Here is a 19811-nt window from a genome sequence, read left to right as displayed (position 1 = left end):
TGCACCCATTTGTCTGTTATCTTTAGCTGGGCTCTCTAGTGCAGGGATAATTGAACCTCAAATTGCATCCAGAGGGAGACCAATTGAGCCTCCTTTCTGGAGCACTGGAAGGGTCTGTCAAAAAAGGAATCTCTGCACCCTTGGTTTTATGGGCCACATCTGCCATGAGGGCGGCATCTACCATTGGAGTTCCCTCCTCTACCACTGGAGGAATCTCATCCATGTGTGTTCTGGAAAGGACCCTGGGACTTTTTGAACCATACTGGAGTTCCCTCCTCTACCACTGGGGGAACCTCATCGATGTGTGTCCTGGAAAGGACCCTGGGACTTTTTTAACCATATTTTTCCAGTACCTCATTGATTCCTGGAGAAGGATCTTTGATGCATGCCAAAATGTATGTACGTGGAAGACAGGGTTTTTCTGTCCTTTTAACAACTGGATTAAAGTGTCCTTAACTTTGGGGCCAAATAAAGATGTTCCATCAAAGGAGGCAATAAATAATGAAGACTTGAAGGGCTCTGTAAAATCACATAAGTGCATCCAGGCATGCCTCCTTATGGAAACACTGGAACCTACGGTCCTTGAGGTTCCTTCGGCCTCATGCAAAATTAACCTTATGGAAGAAGTGGAAATTGTTTGTACGATTGCCATCTGAGAAGTAATAAATGCCTGTACCTCATTAGAAACAGATCTTGAAAGAGTATCAGAAAGTTTCTTAACTAGGTCTCTCTGCAACCTGGTGAAATGTACCAAATATTTCAGAGACCTTAAGGCAATGGTTGCTGAAGCATTGACATGCTTCCCAAACCTATCCAACCATCAGAGACTCCTTGTTCAGAGGATGGACAGTGAAACTCTCTTCGGATAGTTCCTTTTTAGTGGCAGCCACCATGTCCATGGCATCAACAGGCACCTCTTTTGTCCAAAGTGTTTGTCTTCTGGTGCTGTTAAAATTTTGTCCTGTCTTCGGGGGACTGGTTCAATGGTGTCGGGGATGTTCCATGCCCATCAAGAGATCAAATCTATAAGGTCATTGGCAGGTGGAGTCAACCAGGAGCCAGGAACACAGACTCCTCAGAAGGAGGGTTGATAGACTTCCAGACACCTCTCTGTTTCAGAATTTCAAGGATGTCTCCAAACTGGACATCTTCAGGAGGTGACCGTGGGGACCCTTCACCTTCATCAAAGTCTGTATCTTCTGTGACTGACTCCTTGGGGAAGTCCAAGTGCTTCCTCTTGGACTTTCTATTCTTAGGGACCTCCTCAATGGGATGTGCTGAGGAGGTATTAGAAGAGGCGGAACACCCTGCTGAGAAGCCTGGGGTTTCAGTATCTGCTGCACCTGTGGATAGGATAGATGAGACTCTAAGTAAGGAGATGGCAAGCCTGTTGAATAAGGATCAAGGGCAGGGCAAGCCTCTGGAAATGGAGGTGAAGTCAATGCCTTTGAAAAAGGCAGTAGAGGAGGGAGCTGCCTTGGTAGAGTGAGGTTTAACATAGCCCTGCAAGGATTTTCCATGATAGGAGTAGCACAAGGCAATGGATTTAGAGATTCAAGAAGAAATTGTTTGTTTGGACACCACCTTCCCTAGGGCTCTGGGATGGAAGGAGATGAATAACTGATCAGATTTTCTAATAGATTTGGTTTTGTCCAAGTAGTATCTGAGTTGCCTGTGTACATCCAAGGAATGAAGAGTCCTCTCTGAGGAGTTTTGTGGATGAAGGTAGAAAACTGGTAGGTTAATGGTTTGATTTAATGAAAGTTCATTAACCACTTTGGGCATGAAGGAAGGGTTGGTCCTGAGAGCAACTCTGTCCTTGTGGAAAACAAGATAAGGAGAGGTAGCCATAAGGACGTGTATCTCTGAAACCCTCCTGGCGGAGGTAAGGGCAACTAGCAGAACTGTTTTAAGGGTGCATAGTTTCAGGGAAGCTGAGTGAGCTGGTTCAAAAGGAGGTAACGTTAGTTTTTCTAATACGAAATGGAGATCCCAAGGAAGGGGAATAGGTCTCCTGTGGGGGGGGGGGGTTGAAATGAAGGACTCCTTTCAGAAAAAGTTTGACTTCCAGTCTGGATGCTAGTAGATGAGATATGGGCAGACAAGCAGAAATGGCAGATAAGTGGACTTTGACTGAAGAGTAAGTCCTGAGTGGAGTAGCTCACACAGATAGTAAAGGACCATTGGTATAAGAGTAATAAGGGGGTCCTGGTTTTTCCTTTGACACCACTTGGAGAATCTGCACCACTTTATACATAGTTTCTTCTGGTACTAGGTCTTCTGGCCTCCTGCAGAAATGTCTTCTGAATATAAGTGTCTGTAAGGGATTAGAACCCTATCACCCAGAAGGTCAATTTCAGGTTGTTCACCTGTGGATGGAGTAGGGATCCCTTGTCCTGTGTGAGCAGGTCTAGGTGGTGGGGTAATCTGTGGTGATTGCTCTTGGCTTGTAAATGGAGGAGGGGAAACCAATGCTGTCTTTGCCAAAACGGGGTCACCAGTAGGATTTTGGGTTTGTCCTTCTGAATTTTCAGAAGGACTTTCTGAATTAGTGTGAAAGGAGGGACGGCATAAAGGTACATTCCCTCCCAAGAAAAGGAGAATGCATCCACTTTCTAAGCTTGTGGATGTGGATCCCTTGTACAGAAGCTGGGCATCTGTTTATTCTGGGGGAAGCAAAGAGATCTGCTTGTGGAATACCCCACCTGTGTATCAGGTCCAGGAAAAACCTCTCTCTGAAGCATCCATTTGTGAGAGGGGGCCGAGGTTCTGCAGAGTTCGTCTGCCATAACATTCTCTGTTGAGGGGGCTTACACGGATACCAGATGGTCCTAAAGAGAAGATAAGTTCCAGATCTGGCTGGCCAGGCTGCATAGGGGGTAGGACCTTGTCCCCCCCTTGCTTGTTGATGTACCACAGGACAGTCTTATTATCTGCGATTACTTTCAGGGTTCCTGACAGGAGAGTAGACTTGAAGGTTAGGAGAGCTAATAGTAATGTCATTTCCTTGATGTTGATGTGGTCCTTTTGTCTTAGAGTGGACCATTTGCCTTAAGAATTGTTTCTGGTTTGTTAGGAGCACTGCTCCTCACCCCAGGTCTGATGCGTCTGTGGAGACCTGTTGTTGGGGGGGGGGTGGGTGGGTGGAACTTGTAGGTGGGTTCCTAGGTTCAGGTGTAGTGCTGACACCCACCACTGGATTTCCTTTTTTAAGCACAGAAGAAGGGGGAGGGACGAGTCCATGGGTTGGGAGTGTTGGATCCATAGGTTTTTAATACCCACTGGATTTTTCGCATTTGGAGTCTTGCCAGAGGTAACATGGGTATCAGAGATGCCATGTGGCCTAACATTCTCAGGAAATCCTGAGCTGATAAGGAGGTGTGGGTGAGGATCTGAGTAAAGTATAGACAAAGGCCTTTGATCCTTTGCTTGGTGATGCATACTTTCATGCTGTCTGTTCTGATCCTGCACCCCAAGAAAACTAAGTCCTGAGAGGGGGTCAGGTGAGATTTTTCTAGATTTAGGGTGAACCCTAGATGAGTCAGGGTGGAAGACACCTGTTTTAGGTGAAGAAGAACTTGGTAGTCCAGATGAAGGATGAGCAAGTTGTCTAGGTATGGGTATATCTGTATACCCTGGGTCCTGCAGTGAGAAATGAAGGGGGCTAGACACTTTGCGAACACTCATGGGGCCATGGAGAGACCAAAGGGCAAGGCAGAGAATTGAAAATGACAGGAGCCTATAGCAAAGCCGAGGTATTTCCTGTAATTTGGATGGACAGGGATGTGGAGATAGGCATCCTTCAAATCCAGGGCTACCATGAATGCTTGTGGGGGTATGAGTGGCAAAAGAAGGGGTAAGGTAATCATTTTGAAGCTGAGAACTTTGAGGAAGAGGTTTAGAAAAGATAAGTCTAGGATTGGCCTCCAAGGGCTGTCTTTCCTTGGTACAAGAAACATCCAGGAGTAAAAGCCTATGTTTGTTTTGTGGGAAGGGTACCTGTTCTATGGTACCCTGAGATAGGAGTTGTTGAATGATGGAAGGAAATAGGTGGATTTGGTTTTTTGGTGGTTGGGGAATACCTTGGAAAGGTGGAAGCATCCACCAAGTCATGAAATATCCTCTCTGAATGACAGAGAGGACCCATTGTTCTGCTCTGCTTATCTGCCAGGTGTGTAGGGAAGAGGGTGAGATGTAGGGATAAGGGTGTGTTTGGGTCCAAAGTAGTTGAGTCACAGTGGAGGTGGTCTGGATTGGTCCGACTGACTTTGAAAGGATGTAGTGGAGGAGCTGGTTAGAAACCTGTGAATAGATTTTTTTTCTGGGTTGTCTACATCCCTTAAATTGAGGAGCAGTGTGAAAGGACTGTCTTCTAACAAAGGAGGGCTTCTGTGGGTAGTTCCTACGGTATCTGGGAATAGGGGATACTAGGAGGTGTTTGAGATTTTGTAGTTCCTTTCCCTAGTCTTGAAGGGATTTCTGGAGCTCAGCAGAAGCCTGTCCAAAGAGGGCCTTACTGTCCAAGGGTGCATCAAGTAACTTTGTCTGTACATCCATGGGAAGAGGTTAAAGCCTTACCCAGGAGTATCACCTTAGAACAGATCCTGAAGCAGCTGATTTAGATGAAGCTTCCACAGCATCATAACTGCATTTAATGGAGTGCCTAGTCACTTGGGATGCTGTGGAAAGCAGAGTGTTGACTTGGGTTTTATGGGAGAATCTGGCACCTCGGAGAAGAGGGTAGAGGCTTTGGATATGGTATCTAGGACATATGCGTTTGGTAGTTGAGAGCCCTTATAGCCAGAGTAGAGGAGGTATATACTTTCTTCCCTAGTCTGTCCATGAATTTGCTGTCTTTATCTGTTGGGTAAAGGGCAGCAGAAGTAATTGGCCTGAAGTTTTGTCAGCAGAGACAGCTATAGGGAGGGTTTCTAAAGAGGAACTGGGTGTCCTGGGGAACCTTATAAAAACGGTCTGGGCATTTAGAAGCTGGTGGTTGTGAGTCAGGAGAATGAGAAGCAGCCAAGAAAGCATTCTGGAAGGCAGGTAATAAAGGAGAGACAGCAGAGGGGGATGTTTGCTCCATTTGTAAAAGGTCAAAGTACCTTTTCTTGGAGTCAGAGACCTCTGATGCCTGCCACTTAAAATGTTCCCTCATGAGGGAGATAGTGTCCTCAAAGGTAAATTCTTCTCCTGAGAACTCAGGAGAGATGGAGTCCTCTTCCTCTAGAGTAATGAAATCCTTGGGGGAAGTCCATTTGGGTTTCGTAAGAAAAGGATTCCACTGAAGAGAAGTAGTCTTCCTCAGATACCTGGAAGGGTGGCTGAGGTGAGAGAGTAGGGGGGAGTTGTTGTTGTGTCTGCAAGGCCTGAAATGCCTTAAAGAGACTTAGTGAAAATACTTCCCAACCAGGAACTGGTTGGGGCTCTGGGTGTTTAGTTTTTTGTTTTCTCTTCAAAGGAGTAGCCAGTGGAGAAAGCATCAAGGTAGGTCTGGTAGGATGAGAAGGAGTAGGGCCCTCCAACTGAGTGAGCCGTGATTCCCCTGCGCCATCAGGATTTGAAGGCTGATTAGCCTCAGTGGACGTACACATGGTTTCCTGCCTCCCAGCTTCCATTAAGGTTCCCGGGCCTGCTTTGGAAATGGCCGTCTGAGAGGATTCTGGGCTTTCAAGTGCCACAAGAACATGCTTGGAAGTCTGAGGCACAGCTTGGGATTCTGGCCTAATTTTCTTGGCCTTCTTCCTTTACGGGGCCTACTCCTCCTTCCATACCAAGCGCTAAGCGATGTAGCCTTTAATTATCTAAATACAACTTCAGTGCTGCCAGGCAGCTGCGGAGAGTTTTAGGAATGAAAGATTTGCAAATGGGGCAGGGCCTATGGTCGTGTGCCTTGCCTAAGCAAACTACGCACTTCTGGTCTGTGTCCTTGTGAGGAATTTGTCTCCCACAAGCACACTTCCCCTTCCTAGCTGACATTTAAGTCTAAACTGTAATCAAAAACAAGGAAAAAACCAACAGGGCACTTATCTATATCGGTCAAAAAAGCAGTCGTCTGGTCATGAACAGAATCGTAACCTGTCATCTGAATAAATGCGATCTGCTTATGGAACTGGCAAACGGGAGTCTGACATTTACTGCTGCAGAAAAATTCTGATGAGGGTATGTGCAGACGGCACTTTTATACCAAACGTTGGTTTATATGGCCCTCGTAAGAAATGTCACACGTACCCTCCTAAAACAAAGACTTTGGTATACTGGCCAGACAGTGGTGCTGCAGGCAACCATCTCCCTACTGTTATGAATACTGCAACATGAGAATAGAAGGACATTCGCCATTACCCTACCAGCATGATGTGCCTTATTGCTTATATTTATCACACTACACTGTTTTCATATTGTTCAAAACACTGCTTTTATTTAAGTAAACCACAAATGTGTGAAACACACTGCTTTTATGAAACTGATTCTCGAAAGTGTTCTGTCATCAGCAAAATATGTCCAGGTAATAGCACTATCCCTGATGTTGCTGCTGCTGTACAAAACAATTCATAAAATTAAGCTGTACATGTTCACATTTCTTGTTACTGTCAACAGGATACCAAAATACTTTTCTGATTATTTCAAACAGTAATGGAAGCAGCAAAGATAGGGAAGCAGTGCTGTAATGCACATGAAAGATTTAGGTGGAGAGTCTATAACACAGAAGTTTACAGGAAGTCTTGGTCAAACTTTTCATTTTTCTGGTGGATGCAAAGCTCCTCCTCTTTATCTCACAAGCAGGAGATTCAGCCCTTGATATCTGAACTTTGAATAAAAAACAAATCCAGGATCAGTGTACCATAGGGTAACCGAAAATACCCCCATGCACTATGTTCCAGAGTGAGCATGAGTTAACCAAATGGTTTAAAAACAAACAGTTCAAACAGGTAGTTCTCAGTTGCTTATCCTGTTGTCAAAAACATAATATTCTTTTTTATCAATTTAGCCGTCACAGTTAATCAGTAAAATCTAGGCACTCTACTGACACCTCCTAGGAGGACAGGCTATAGTTCATTTTTATTCCTGTTCCTCTATCTGAAAATGGAAGAATTATTTCTTTTTCCGGCTGTATGTCTTGAGTTCTTCCAGTTCTTTTTCCATCAAGTGTGATTCTGCTGTAGTCTCAGACAGCTGGAGCAAAATTCAAACAAGAATCAGTACTTGTTTCCTCAAACCACATCAAATATTCATGTAGAAATATACATTTACTATTCTATTAGGATACATTGCAATATCCTTAGTGTAACAGTTTCAATACATTCCTTAAAAAGAGTCAGACATGCACAAGTTGAAGTACAGCAGTGCGAAGGTACTCAACACGACAGTAAATCTTCAAGGAAAAGATGCTTTTAGTAGTAATAATCTTAAAATCTGTAACTCTACTCACTAATATCAATTATGATCTGGTATTAATATGCCCCTAAGAGTCAATGTATGTCTTCTGTTGTAGCTATACCAATTCAGGGTAGCATACCTCCTCCAGGAGAAAAATAAAAACATTAGGTGCCATATCTCATTCTTTTAGTGAAGAAAGTCCAGTTGTGCAAGTTAACCTAACATAACAGTAAATGAATAGTCACTGTTTCAGTAGCCTAAGCTATATGGGTTATATCATGCCAAGAACATGACAACTGGCCAGCTTCCAAAGTTTTAGGACACTTTCCACACATCCACATTACTGAAAAGCTTGAGAAAAGCAGTACAAAGTCAGTGGTTAGAGTGTCACACTTTCAGAGCTTTCTTCTCTCAGAGTAAGAGAGACTATAGCCATGCCAGCTGTGTGCTAGGAAAAAAAGAAAGAGGAGAAAGAAATATTCACATCCTGGCACAAAACATAAAATGAAGGGGAGGAAGGAGGGTGTTACTACTGCAAAAGTGATTTATTTGCACATCTACTATTATGGCAAGTTAATAACTTCCACAACTGTACTATGTTCATCATTATATCACAGTAGAATATCACAGCCTGCAAAGAAATTGTGAAGGAAGGGTCAGACTCCAAGAGTTCCTGGAGAACACTCCAACAAAGCCTGCCCTAGATCTAAAAAAAAATCTAATTTGTGGTACTTTGAAAAGGTGTGCAAAGATGACCAAGTTGCTGCATCTAGTACACTTCTACAGTCCATCCCTTTTCAAAGTTCCATAAAAAAGCCATAGCCCTGGTAGAGTGGGCCCTGAACTGGCCATGAAGTCACTTGTCATGGTGAAAGTAACAAAACGCAATAGCATGAGACAACCATTTACTAACCGTTTTGAAAACGCTTGTCCCTTATTATCTTCATAGGAAATAAACAGTTGATCAGAACTGAAAGTTTTTGCCCTGTTAATGTACAATCTGAGTTGCCTGTGGACATTTGGTGTATGTATAATTTTTTCCCTTACTTTTTTGGTTCTGGAAAGAAAATGGAGATGAACCGCTTGGCTCAAAATAAACTCTGAACCCACTTTAATGAAGGATTTGTTCTGAAAGTCACCCTATTGTTGTTAAAGAAAAGATAAGGTTGACTCGCCATTTGATCTTGTAACTCAGACACTCTTCTAGTCAATGTCACAGCAACGAGTAAATTACAGTTGTGTAAGTAAAATGACTGTAATAACAAATGTTCAAATGATCACTGCTGCAATGGCCCAAGTTATATGGGTTATATCCTGCCTAGGAAACAATGGCCATCCAGCTTCCAAAGCTTAAAGGCAGTTTCCAAGTGCTCCGATCAATAGAAGCTTGAGCACAGCTGGGAGAAAAATGGCGGTGTGTGTGTCAAGCCCTTCAGAGCTTTCATGCCAACTGAAAGAAGGAGGTTGGAGCCTTGCAAAAAGATCAGTGCTAGGTAAAAATAATTCATGTCTTCCCCTGGCATGCACAAAACATTAAAAATAAGGGGGTGGCGGGAGGAAGGGGAGGGAAGGAAGTGGCTTCTGCAGCAGTGATCACTTGAACCTCTACTGTTAATGATTTGCTTAGACAATTGTACTATATTTATCATTTATTTACTGCTGCAGTACACCAAGCTATATGGGTAGAAACCAGAACTTAGAAACAGAGGGAGGAGGAAGGATGACGGTTCAGAAGCCCCTGGAGAATGCTCCTAGCAAAGTCTGCTCTAGATATGAAAAGGAGGTGTAGTGTTTAATGTTTTGTAAAAGGATGTACAGAGGACCAGGTTGCTGCCTTTAGAATACTTTTAGAGTCCACCTCTTTCCAAAAGGGCACTGAAGAAGCCAAGACCCTAGTACAGTGCTCCTTGACTCTGCCTAGAACAGACTTAGTATGGTGGGAATAACAGAAGGAAATAGCATTGGGCAACCATTTTGAACTGTTATGTTTTGACACTGGTTGCCTTTTTTCTTACATTCATAAGAAATGAATAATTGTTCAAAATTTCTGAATGTTTAAGTTCTGTCAAGATAACATCTGAGTTGTCTATATGAATAATCCTTTCTCAACATAAACACGGTTATAAGACTTACAAAATGGCTGCACACTGATCAAAGGGTCAATTAGAGCTCTTGCAGCATGAAAAAGTACAGTTTTGTACCTACCATAAATGTAGATGTTCGAGTGTTCACCCTGCTGCAGTCATCACACTTGGGTTATCCTGCCGTCAGGCGGTCCCGCAGTCGTCCCAAATTCCAAAGTCTTGGTCCGGCGTTGGTTGCTGTTGCTTCTTCCCTGACGTCAGAGCGTCAGGGGTATACAATAGGCATCCAACGCCATTTTTTTCAGTTTTTCTTGCCCCAGATGTCAGGTGCCCCCAAAAGGTAGGCAAAAAAAAAAAAAAATATATATATATATATATATATATATATATATATATATATATATATACACACACACACACACACACACACACACACACACACACACACACATATGGCTATATAAAAATAAAACAAAACCCTTAGGTACAAGCAAATACACCACAGAGGTAGCATAGGATAAAGTGGTAGAGATAAGTTCAGCTAGTTCAGAGGGGATGCAGGGAGGGTAACCTGGACTGCAGCAGGGTGAACACTCGAACATGTACATTTATGGTAGGTACAAAACTGTACTATGTTCATCGTGTTACCCTGCTGCAGTCATCACACTTGGGTTGAATCCCAAAGCTAAGGAGGGGAGGTGGTGTCAAACAGGGTTAGAAGAGGCTAGTAGGCCCTGCAAAACTGCAGTGGCAAAACCAGCTCTAGTCTTAGAGTAAAGAGGTAAGTGATAGTGTTTGGTGAAGGTGTGCACTGAACTCCAAGTAGCAGCTTCCAGAATATCCTTGGTTGGCACTCCCCTGAGAAAGGTTGCTGATGTAGCTGTAGCCCTGGTCCAGTGAGACCTAATGTTAGCAGGTACTGGTTTCCCATGATGTGTGTAGCAGAAACGTATGCAATGTCCTATTCATTTAGAAATGGTCTGTTTTGAGATAGCTTTTCCTTGTAATCCTGTAGCATAGGCTACAAAGAGCTGGTCAGTTTTTCTGAAAGCCTTAGTTTTATCCAAGTAGTAACGTAATTGCCTGTGAATGTCCAAAGAGTGCAGGAGTCTTTCTCCTTTGTTCTGGGGATTTGGGAAGAAGGCGGCAAGTGAATGGTTTGAAGGGCGGCAGTGTAAGTTTTTCCAGGACAAAGTTGAGATCCCAAGTAGGTGTTGGAGCTCTCCTTGGTGGTCTTAAGTTCGTAGCCCCTCTGAGGTACTGTCTTAGGAGTGGATGTGAAAATAAAGGAGGATCCGAGCTGTAATGAGCTGAAATTGCTGAGGCGTGGATCTTAATAGATGAAAAGGAAAGTCCTTTGTGTAACATCTCAGTTAAATATTGTAGAATCTGAGTAATGTTCGGCTCCAAGGGGATTTAGGCCTTTAGCCTGGTTACAGGAGCAAAATCTTTTCTATTTGTCTGAATAGGTTTTCCTGGTGCTGGGCCTCCTGGCCTCCAGAATGACATCCATAACAGCATTGGATAAAAGTGTTGGCTGGTTGTTTATAATTTGCCATGCAGCCAGGTTTAAAGTCTTGAGCTGGCTGTGTAGAATCAGATTTTCTCGCTGGGTGAGCAGGTGAGGAATTTGTGGCAAAATCCATGGTGAGCCCTGGGCCATGGTCCTTAAAATTGGAGACCAATGTTGGCGTGGCCAATCTGGTGCAACGAGAATCATTTGTGGCCTCTGACTTTCAGCAGTACCTTTGCTAGAAGAGGCAGTGGAGGAAAGGCATACACTGTTAATGTTTTCCAACTGAATGAGAGAGCGTCCACTTTCCAAGCTAGTGGATGGAAGGTCCTTGTGCAAAATTTTTGAAGTTGGTGGTTGTGGGGGCTTGCAAACAGATCTATGTCTGGGCGTCCCCATTTTTGAGCCATCATTGCAAATACTTGTGGATCTAGTTTTCATTCGTGTGGATCCATGATGTTTCTGCTTAGGTCATCTGCCAATGTATTTTTCTTTCCTGGCAGGAATTGTGCTTGTAATTGAACCTGGTAAGACAGTGCAGTGTTCCACAAGGTCATTGCATGCCTGCACAGAGGGTAGGAATGTGTGCCCCCTTGCTTGTTTATGTACCACATAACTGTGGTGTTGTCTGTCCTTATTAGTAGTTGTCCTGGGTGTAGAAGGTCCTTGAAAGCTGTTAGGGCATTCTGCACTGCTAACATTTCTTTTTGATTGATATGCAGGTGTCTCTGATCTGTAGTCCATTTGCCCTGAATGCACTGTCATGCCATGTATGCTCCCCAGGCATAGTCCGATGCATCTGTTGTCATAGTTTGCCTGGCTGTGGATAAGGTGAAAGGCTGACCCTTGTTGAGGTGACATGCCTGTGCCCACCATAGAAACTCCTGTTGAAGGTAGGGAATGAGTGGAATCATTGTTTCCAAGCTGTGGCTGTGCTGAGTCCATACACTTTTTAGGTACCATTGTAATTTCCTCATATGCAGTTTTGCAAATGGTATTAGTAGAATGCAAGATGCCATGAATCCCAAGGCCTGCAGAATTTTTCTTGCAGGGAGTTGGGTCTTTGTTGCCATTATTTTGAAATATTAAAGCAGTTGTCGTTGTTTGTCTGGCGTGAGATAAGCCATCTGGGCCGTTGTATTCAAGCTGGCAACCAGGAATGTTATGTTTTGTGAGGACACTAGTTTTGATTTCTTTTCATTTACTGTGTACCCTAGGCAACTTAGAAGGTGTTTGACAAATGCCAGATGCTGTAAAAGAATGTCCTTGCTTTCTGCTTGAATAAGACAGTCGTCCAGGTATGGGTATATTTGAATTCTTCTTTGTCTGCAGTATGCAATTATTGGTGCCAGGCATTTTGTGAAGACCCTGGGCGCAGTAAATAAGCCAAAGGGCAGTGCAGAGAATTGATAATGCGTTGAACCTGCAATGAAGTGGAGGTATCTTCTGCAATTTTGTCTGATAGGGACATGCAGGTATGCCTCCTTGAGGTCCAAAGTGACTAGCCAAGCATTCTTGTCCAGCATGGGAAAAAGCTGCTGTAGTGTTAGCATCTTGAATTTTGGTACTTGCAGATAGGTGTTCAGAATTGAAAGATCCAGAATGGGTCTCCATGCTTTGTCCTTTCTTGGAACTAGGAAGAGTCTTGAGTAAAATCATTGTCCCTGCTCCTGTGTAGGTACCTGTTGAATGGCTCTTATGTTCATGAGAGCTGTCATTTGTTTTTGTGCCTCTGCCCATTGATTTGGTGGCAGGTTTGGCATTCCTTTGATCCTTGGTAAGGTATGAAAGTGGAATCTGTGTCCTTCAGAGACAATGTTTAGAACCCATTTGTCTTTTGTGATGATGTGCCAGTTGTCTGCAAAAAATGCTAGTTTTCCTCCCAAGGGTGTTGCCAGGAGAGATTTGCTTGGTAGTTTGAGGATAGAGTCATTGTGTCTGCCTTCTGTTAGCTTGGGGCCTGTCTTCTCCTCCGTTCTGGGTAGCAGAACCCCATTGGCAAGGTTTGTAAGGGCCCTGTGACTGACCTCTGCCACTTGGGCATCTGTATTTGCCCCTCTGTGATCTGTCTGAAGCTGGAAAGGACCAATCTTTTGTTGGCCAATTTCTGCTGAAGCGAGGGGGTTGTACCTGCAAGAAATCCTTGACCGTTTGCATAGATTTAGCCTTATCCTCCATTTTCTTTAAAACCTCTTCTGCTTTGACACCAAATAATACATCCTGTTGTAAAGGTGCATCTAATAATTTTGCTTTAACATGGTCAGGGAGGGTTTGCTCTTTTAACCAAGAATGTCTATGAATGACTGAGCCAGTAACAGCTGCTCTACAGGAAGCTTCCAGTGAATCAAATCCGCATTGTAAAGTATGCTTGCCCACCTGTTCAGCTGCATGCAACAGATCCTGCATTTCCTTGAACTCAGGCTGTTCTGAGTGTGCGCTCATTTTTTGTTTTAACTGAGACATCAGGAATTGTTGATATTTCAACATGTGAAACTGGCAATTTCATGCTCTCATAGCCAGAGTTGCAGAGGTGTATATTTTCTTTCCCCATCTATCTAAGGCTCTGGAATCTCTTTCAGAGGGCACAGGATTTTTAGCCATAGACGCCTTTGCTCCCTTAGGACCCTGGGATATGGTTTCTGGGTCAGCTACAGGACTTTTATAAAGCAATTTGTGTGAGTCAGGTACTTTGTAGTATCTGGTTTGGCTGGAGCAGGAGGTAGTGAGTCTGGATTTAAACTAGACTCCAAGTAGACATCATCCACAATATCTAAAACAGGAGGAATAGCAAGGGGTCTGTGCTGGGGTAATAGAAGGAACTCACGGAGCCTTTTCTTAGAATCTGAGTAATCCTGGCCTTCCCAGTGGAAATGTTCCCTCATGGTATGTAATGTTTCCCCAAAGGAGTAGTCTTCAGAGGGAGATGCTGAGGGAATAGAATCTTCAGCATCAGAATCCTCATAAGGTGGAAAAGTGTAATCCTGTCCCTCAGAAGACTCTGAGGAGAGAGAAACCTGGTCAGAGGATGCATAATCCTCCTCTTGTCTTGGTCTTTTATCAGGAGGGGGATGGGAACCCCTGATAAGGCTAATTAAATCTTCAGCCATCTTAAGCATCTGTTTCTTAGGCATGGGGCCTTGACCTGTAGACTGATGAACAATTTTCTTAGATTTTAAAGGAGTTTTAAGTTTAGCATAAGATTTAATGGTGAGTGTAGTCGGTCTGAAGACACCTTCTGCAATTGAAGGTGTTTCCTCTGCACCGGTGTCTAAATCTGCTCCAGTGTCGGTAGATGGCTGCGTCGGCCTAGCAGACTCCACATGGGAGTCGGCAGCTGTCTGGGGTTCCAGCTCTGTGGTCGTCAGGGGCTGCGTAGGCACCTCATTGAAAACCGAAGAACCGGCGACAGGCCCAGCTGAGGCCTCGGGGTCTGGCTTATTCCTAGGCTGCCTATCCTTATCCTTGCGTTTTTTATGAAATGCGGTCGTCGGCTGCTCCGACAGCATGATATAATTGAATTTCCTACCAAAGTAATGCCGTGCAAAGTCAAAACGGCGTTTGATAGTGTGTTTATTAAACCTAGCGCAAAACCGACAACCTGTGACATCGTGGTCTGGGCCTAGGCAAGGAATACAATAGGAATGGAAGTCCTTATGAGGTATTTGCTTCCCACAAAAAATGCAATTGTTAACTTTTTCTGACATCGGACTGAGGCAAGAAAATGTTCCCCAACGGGGTACTTAGCTTTATTGAAGACTTCGGACTGAAATTCAAATCGAAAATCTCAGGTGTCGGCCGACCGGCACTTGCGAACTGCTTCTGCTTCGGGCACCACGCCGCAAGAAAGACTGAAGAAAATGGCGTCAGATGCCTTTTATATACCCCTGATGCTCTGACGTCAGGGAAGAAGCGACAGCAACCGACGCCGGACCAAGACTTTGGAATTCGGGCCAACTGCGGGACCGCCTGATGGCAGGATAACCCAAGTGTGATGACTGCAGCAGGGTAACATGATGAACATCAGAAACTTAACAGCCAAAAATATGTACTTGAGTAAAATTCAGTTACTGTTTAGTCACTACACTGACTGGATGTCAGCAACTAAGAAGTAAATCAGCTAAAAAATGAAAAAGGAATTCCTTGCAGCTGTTCAGCAAAAAAAAAAAATAAATAAATAAATAATAATAATAATAATGTTTAGTCTCAGTACAGGAGATGGCTTCCAGCAATTTGGAGCAAAAAAAATGAATCAAATACATTCAGAAAAGTTTAAAATTAGAGACATACAGTCAAATGACAAAGGGCTTGAAAGTCTATAAGAAAGTTTAAAGTAGCTATTCACATGAGCTGATAAAACTGCAGAAATTAGAGGATGAAATGAAGAAAGTACTGACTACATATGAGGCTTTGCAAGAACTGTTTAAAAAAAAATAACCCGGTTAGAAGACAGCATGCAGAGAAAATCTGAGATTTTCTTCTGTACCAGAGAAACAGGAAGGAAAGGACTGCATTATTATTTATGAATATATAAATAAGTAACTGGAATGGTATTCCCTAATAGGATCTGTTGATAGAAACTACAAATCATGTATATGTTCCAAATTTGGCCATGAATAAAAAACCAAGACATATAGTAGTAAAGGTGCAGTCATATCAACAGGAGGAGCTGATCCTGACAAAAATGTGGCTGAAGGGTAAAGTATTATCAATAGGGGACACCAGAGTGGCTCATGGAAAACGATTACTCATGTACTCAATGCAGAAGAGAAGTGAATTTATCCTTGCAATCAGTGTTGACAGGCAGAGTGAGATTCAAGTTGCTATATCCAGCTGTCTTTGGAATTTTATTTTCAGAAGGAGCAAAGACATTCTCAGAACAGGTGAACGAGGAAAGAAATTCCAATAAAAAGTGTGTCAGCAATTTGAAAGGATTGTACTTATCATTCCTCTGACAATGGCATGACGCATAGAGAGAGTTTGCCAGTAAAACCTTTCTAATGTTGCAAAAAGTGAAAACACAAGGCAGGACCACCAGGCTCTAAAAAAATCAAACAAATTTATTGTATACTCAACGGATAAGCACTTTCACATGTAAAAACATGCTTCATCAGATCTCAGAAAACAGTCAAACAGCTTAATTTAAACAGATTTAAAATACTGCCAACCAATCCAGTTTACAGCAGAAGAATCAAGTTAATTAATTAACTAATTAACCCCTTCAGCAGTAAGACAAATGCTGACTAAAGACAAAATAAAATCCAAGTTAAACAGACAATAGGAAGTTGTGTGTATATATATTCAACAGTCACACACACACAAATCCTAACGTAATTATATAAATGTATATGTATATAGATTCATGTAAAAATATATGTATACATAAAACAAGACATAACATATGTACTTCAAATATATAAATATGCATAGATAAAGAAAAATAAAATGAAGATTAAAAATCAAAACAAATTTTTTATGTAAATACAAAAAATTCAGAAAATTCCCTTTACCAGTTACAATATATACTATGAACTGGTCATGGATCAAACAACGATATTACTGTACTTTAATACTGACTTACTTCAGCTCATCCCACCTTAACTTACTCTAGTTTATTTTATCTTATTTCATTACATATTATTTTATTATATTATTTTATTACATATTATTATAATGTTGCAAAAAGAAAAAAATGAATGAGCAACAGGAAAAAACACAAGAGTTGATAAGAAAAAAGGAGTATACTGGATTTGAACCAGGGACCAATGTTGGGTTATTTAGAAGAAAAGAGGAACAGCAAGAATCTGAAAGCAGGAAAGAACAAGGCAAAATGTAAGGAGATAGGTCTACAAGATGCAATTTTGACATTAGAACTGTGTTTCTACAAGAAATAGATGGAAGAAGGGAAAAAGACTGAAGTTTGTGGATTATTTTAAACTGGCGGTGGACTGTAAATTGTAATTTTCCACTTTTGTCATTAATGTTTATAAGTATAATGAAGGACGTGAATAAGAAAGTATAAGTAAAAAGGTCCCTTTTTCTTAGTAATATGAGTACAAACTGCAAGTAAAAATGTATTTTTCTTCTCTTGGTAATACATGCACAACATATTTATTGAAGTCACCTGCATGTTACATTGTAAAGTAGTTATATGCAGTATGCACAAGTAATATAAATGAGGTGGAAGTCTTAATACTGACTATTGCTAATATCAGTGATGTTAAAATAGGAATGTACTCTTTTTTCATTTTTTTTATCCACCAACAGAACTTTGCAAAAAAACATCTGCAGACACAAATAATAAATCAAGAAATGACTAAGCTGTGAATTGTGAAGTACTTGCATGAAGAAACATTAAAATCAGTATTTAAGAAGTGAAAAGTAGCTCAGTGAAAATAAACAAAGTCTGTTGCACTGAAGAGAACACAAGCAGATGCATTCCTAGTAGTAACCACCACCTCAGAATTAAATTAAGTGCAAATTCTGTTCATTTAATGATAGCTGGGGCACTTTTTCTTAAGACTATAATTCAGTATGTATGCTTTCTTCACATGTGGGAGGGACATTAAAGTGGGACAAGAAAGTATGTTGCAGATATGGAATATAACACAAGCTCTAACATGCTTTGTAAGCATGATTAATCCTACCTTTAGAATGGATGAGGTTGGTAGGTGCAGCAGGCTTATCTGGAGCATCTACCCAAAGATGGTTGTTTGTTTGTCCTTTCGGCTTTTCCCAGTAAGGGGTCGCCACAGTGGAACTCCAGTCTGCTAATGATTGGCAGTAGATTTGTGTGGTGCCAAGTTGCCAGCCCGACGCCCAACCTTCAACGAAGGCACGCCCATTCATGCATGCCTTTCAGAGGCCACTCGACCGCGGGGAGGACATGCAGACTCCACACAGAAGGCACTCCCCGCACACTAGCTGAGAATCGAATGGGAGAACCTCTTGCTGTGAGGCAACAATGCTACCGGCGTACCACCGCGGCTTCTATGATGTATCTATGTACATTTTCATTTTTAGCCCCCTACATTTTTAACTCGTAACAAACACACAACTCTATTCATTTTCCAAAAAGGAAAATTACCCCTCCATCTACCCAAAGATGAAGGGGTAATTTTCCTTTTTGGAAAATGAACAGAGTTGTGTGTTTGTTAGGAGTTAAAATTGTAGGGGGCTAAAAATGAAAATGTACATAGATACACATTTTTTTAACATTTCTATTGAAACAAAAAGTTTGGGAAAATGTAACACTGGTCAAAATAGTGACAAGAAGTTGCAATTGCAAATAAGTCAGTCTAACAAACACTAATCTATACATGTAAGGTGTTAGCTGGAAAAAATCATGAAGAATATATGAAAGTAATAATATCTTATCAAAATGACTGCCTTAACAGCCTAATCATGGAAGGTAAATGGCACTGTAGGAATGGACAAGAAGCAAACAGTATTGAATTATATTAAGTGTTGGATACTGTGAAGAAACTGAAAACACTGTCATCTGTGTTAGCATGTCTGGCAGGAGATGTGTGTATTACTTTCAGATTAACTTGCACTGTATGCCAGCAAACTGTGAAATGTAAATACGTTTTTTTAAATGTTGAGCATTTTTGTTAAAGTAGAATGTTCAAAAAATCTGTCAGTGTTTTGATACATTTCTAATTGCACATTTGTGAAGGATATTCTAAAGTACTGTGGAGAATCAGTTGAACAGCAGGTGATGTCATTAGAATGTTCTGGTTGCTAGGTGATTATCTGAACAGCTGATTGACAGGAAAAAAAGCTTTTTCAAAACAGCTGACTGTTATTTTTTAAAATAAGACCGTTGAGATTGTTAAGCTGTGCAGTTAGTCAAGTGCTGAACAGTTTTGTGAAGAGCTGCAGTCAGTTGCAGTGCTGTGCAGTGATACCTGAAGAAAAGAGAACTCACCAAAAACTTTAAGGCTGACTTTGCCTTGCTGTTATATTTTAGATTAGATCGGGGACAGTATTCTCCAGTTAGATTAGGAAAGTTTAGTTAGTCAGACAGAGTTTTTTCTAGAATGATGGATTCCTATCCTACAGTTTAATTTTACATTTCTGGTGATTGGATTCTCATGTTTACTGAAAGGTATTGATTTACATTCTTGTAATCATTTACTTATTATTAAATGTTTTTCATTACTTTACATTGTGGCTGGAAATCAGTGTTTTTCTTTAGAAATTAGTATGCATTTATGCCCGTTTGATAATCCTCAGGTCCCCTTGAAAGCCTGGCTGCTATGGTTACAGCTATCATTTTGATATTTAATCTTTATAATTGGAAACCCCTTCAGAAAGGCAGAAATACACTCTGATTGGTGGCAGCATTACTGTATTATTTTGAGGAAGGGACACAACTGGAAATCTGTGTCAGGCTTTCCCAGAAGTGTTTGGATGTGTGAGATTTAAATCTACTTTGAATGTGAGGGTATTCCAGGTCTTAAACTGGGACACATTGCTCTGAAGTGTGTAATAAGGAGTTACATTTGGGGTGGACAGAAGTATACAGTCCAGTCCTAGATTACTGAACATGTTCCTGTTGTACTCTTAGGGGATAATTGTGAAATATTACTCCTATTTAAGTGACAGTCTCACAATGGAGTCAATAGTGAGGATTGAAGATGAATAATATTTTGAAAGGAAGGAAAGTACCAGCATCCTTGAAGGAAGCTGTGGTGCTATATTACTCAAACAGGGCATATACCTTTTAAATCCAACTTCAAATAAATCAGTTGCAAGTCTGAAACATGGATTATAAAGTATTCATGTCTATACTAAGAAAAATGGCTAAGATGTTGCCAGAACTGACAGATATGGAT

General features: G+C 41.7%; 1 protein-coding gene across 2 annotated transcripts in view; it reads right to left on the bottom strand.

The window, feature by feature from the left end:
* Positions 1 to 6396: 6396 nt before the first annotated feature.
* CBY1 (chibby family member 1, beta catenin antagonist) overlaps positions 6397 to 19811 on the bottom strand; it is a 380731-nt gene continuing 367316 nt past the window's right edge. For both annotated transcript variants that reach the window (XM_044067987.1, XM_044067995.1), the window contains exon 5: positions 6397 to 7173. In XM_044067987.1, the coding sequence (XP_043923922.1) occupies positions 7093 to 7173 (81 nt within the window). In that variant the 3' untranslated portion in view covers positions 6397 to 7092. The remainder of the gene's footprint in view (positions 7174 to 19811) is intronic.

This window comes from Protopterus annectens, chromosome 1.part0 (genome assembly GCF_019279795.1).
Source record: "Protopterus annectens isolate FY-2018-M chromosome 1.part0, PAN1.0, whole genome shotgun sequence".
Lineage (NCBI taxonomy): Eukaryota > Metazoa > Chordata > Ceratodontiformes > Protopteridae > Protopterus > Protopterus annectens.
This window is presented reverse-complemented; position numbering and strand designations above follow the sequence as displayed.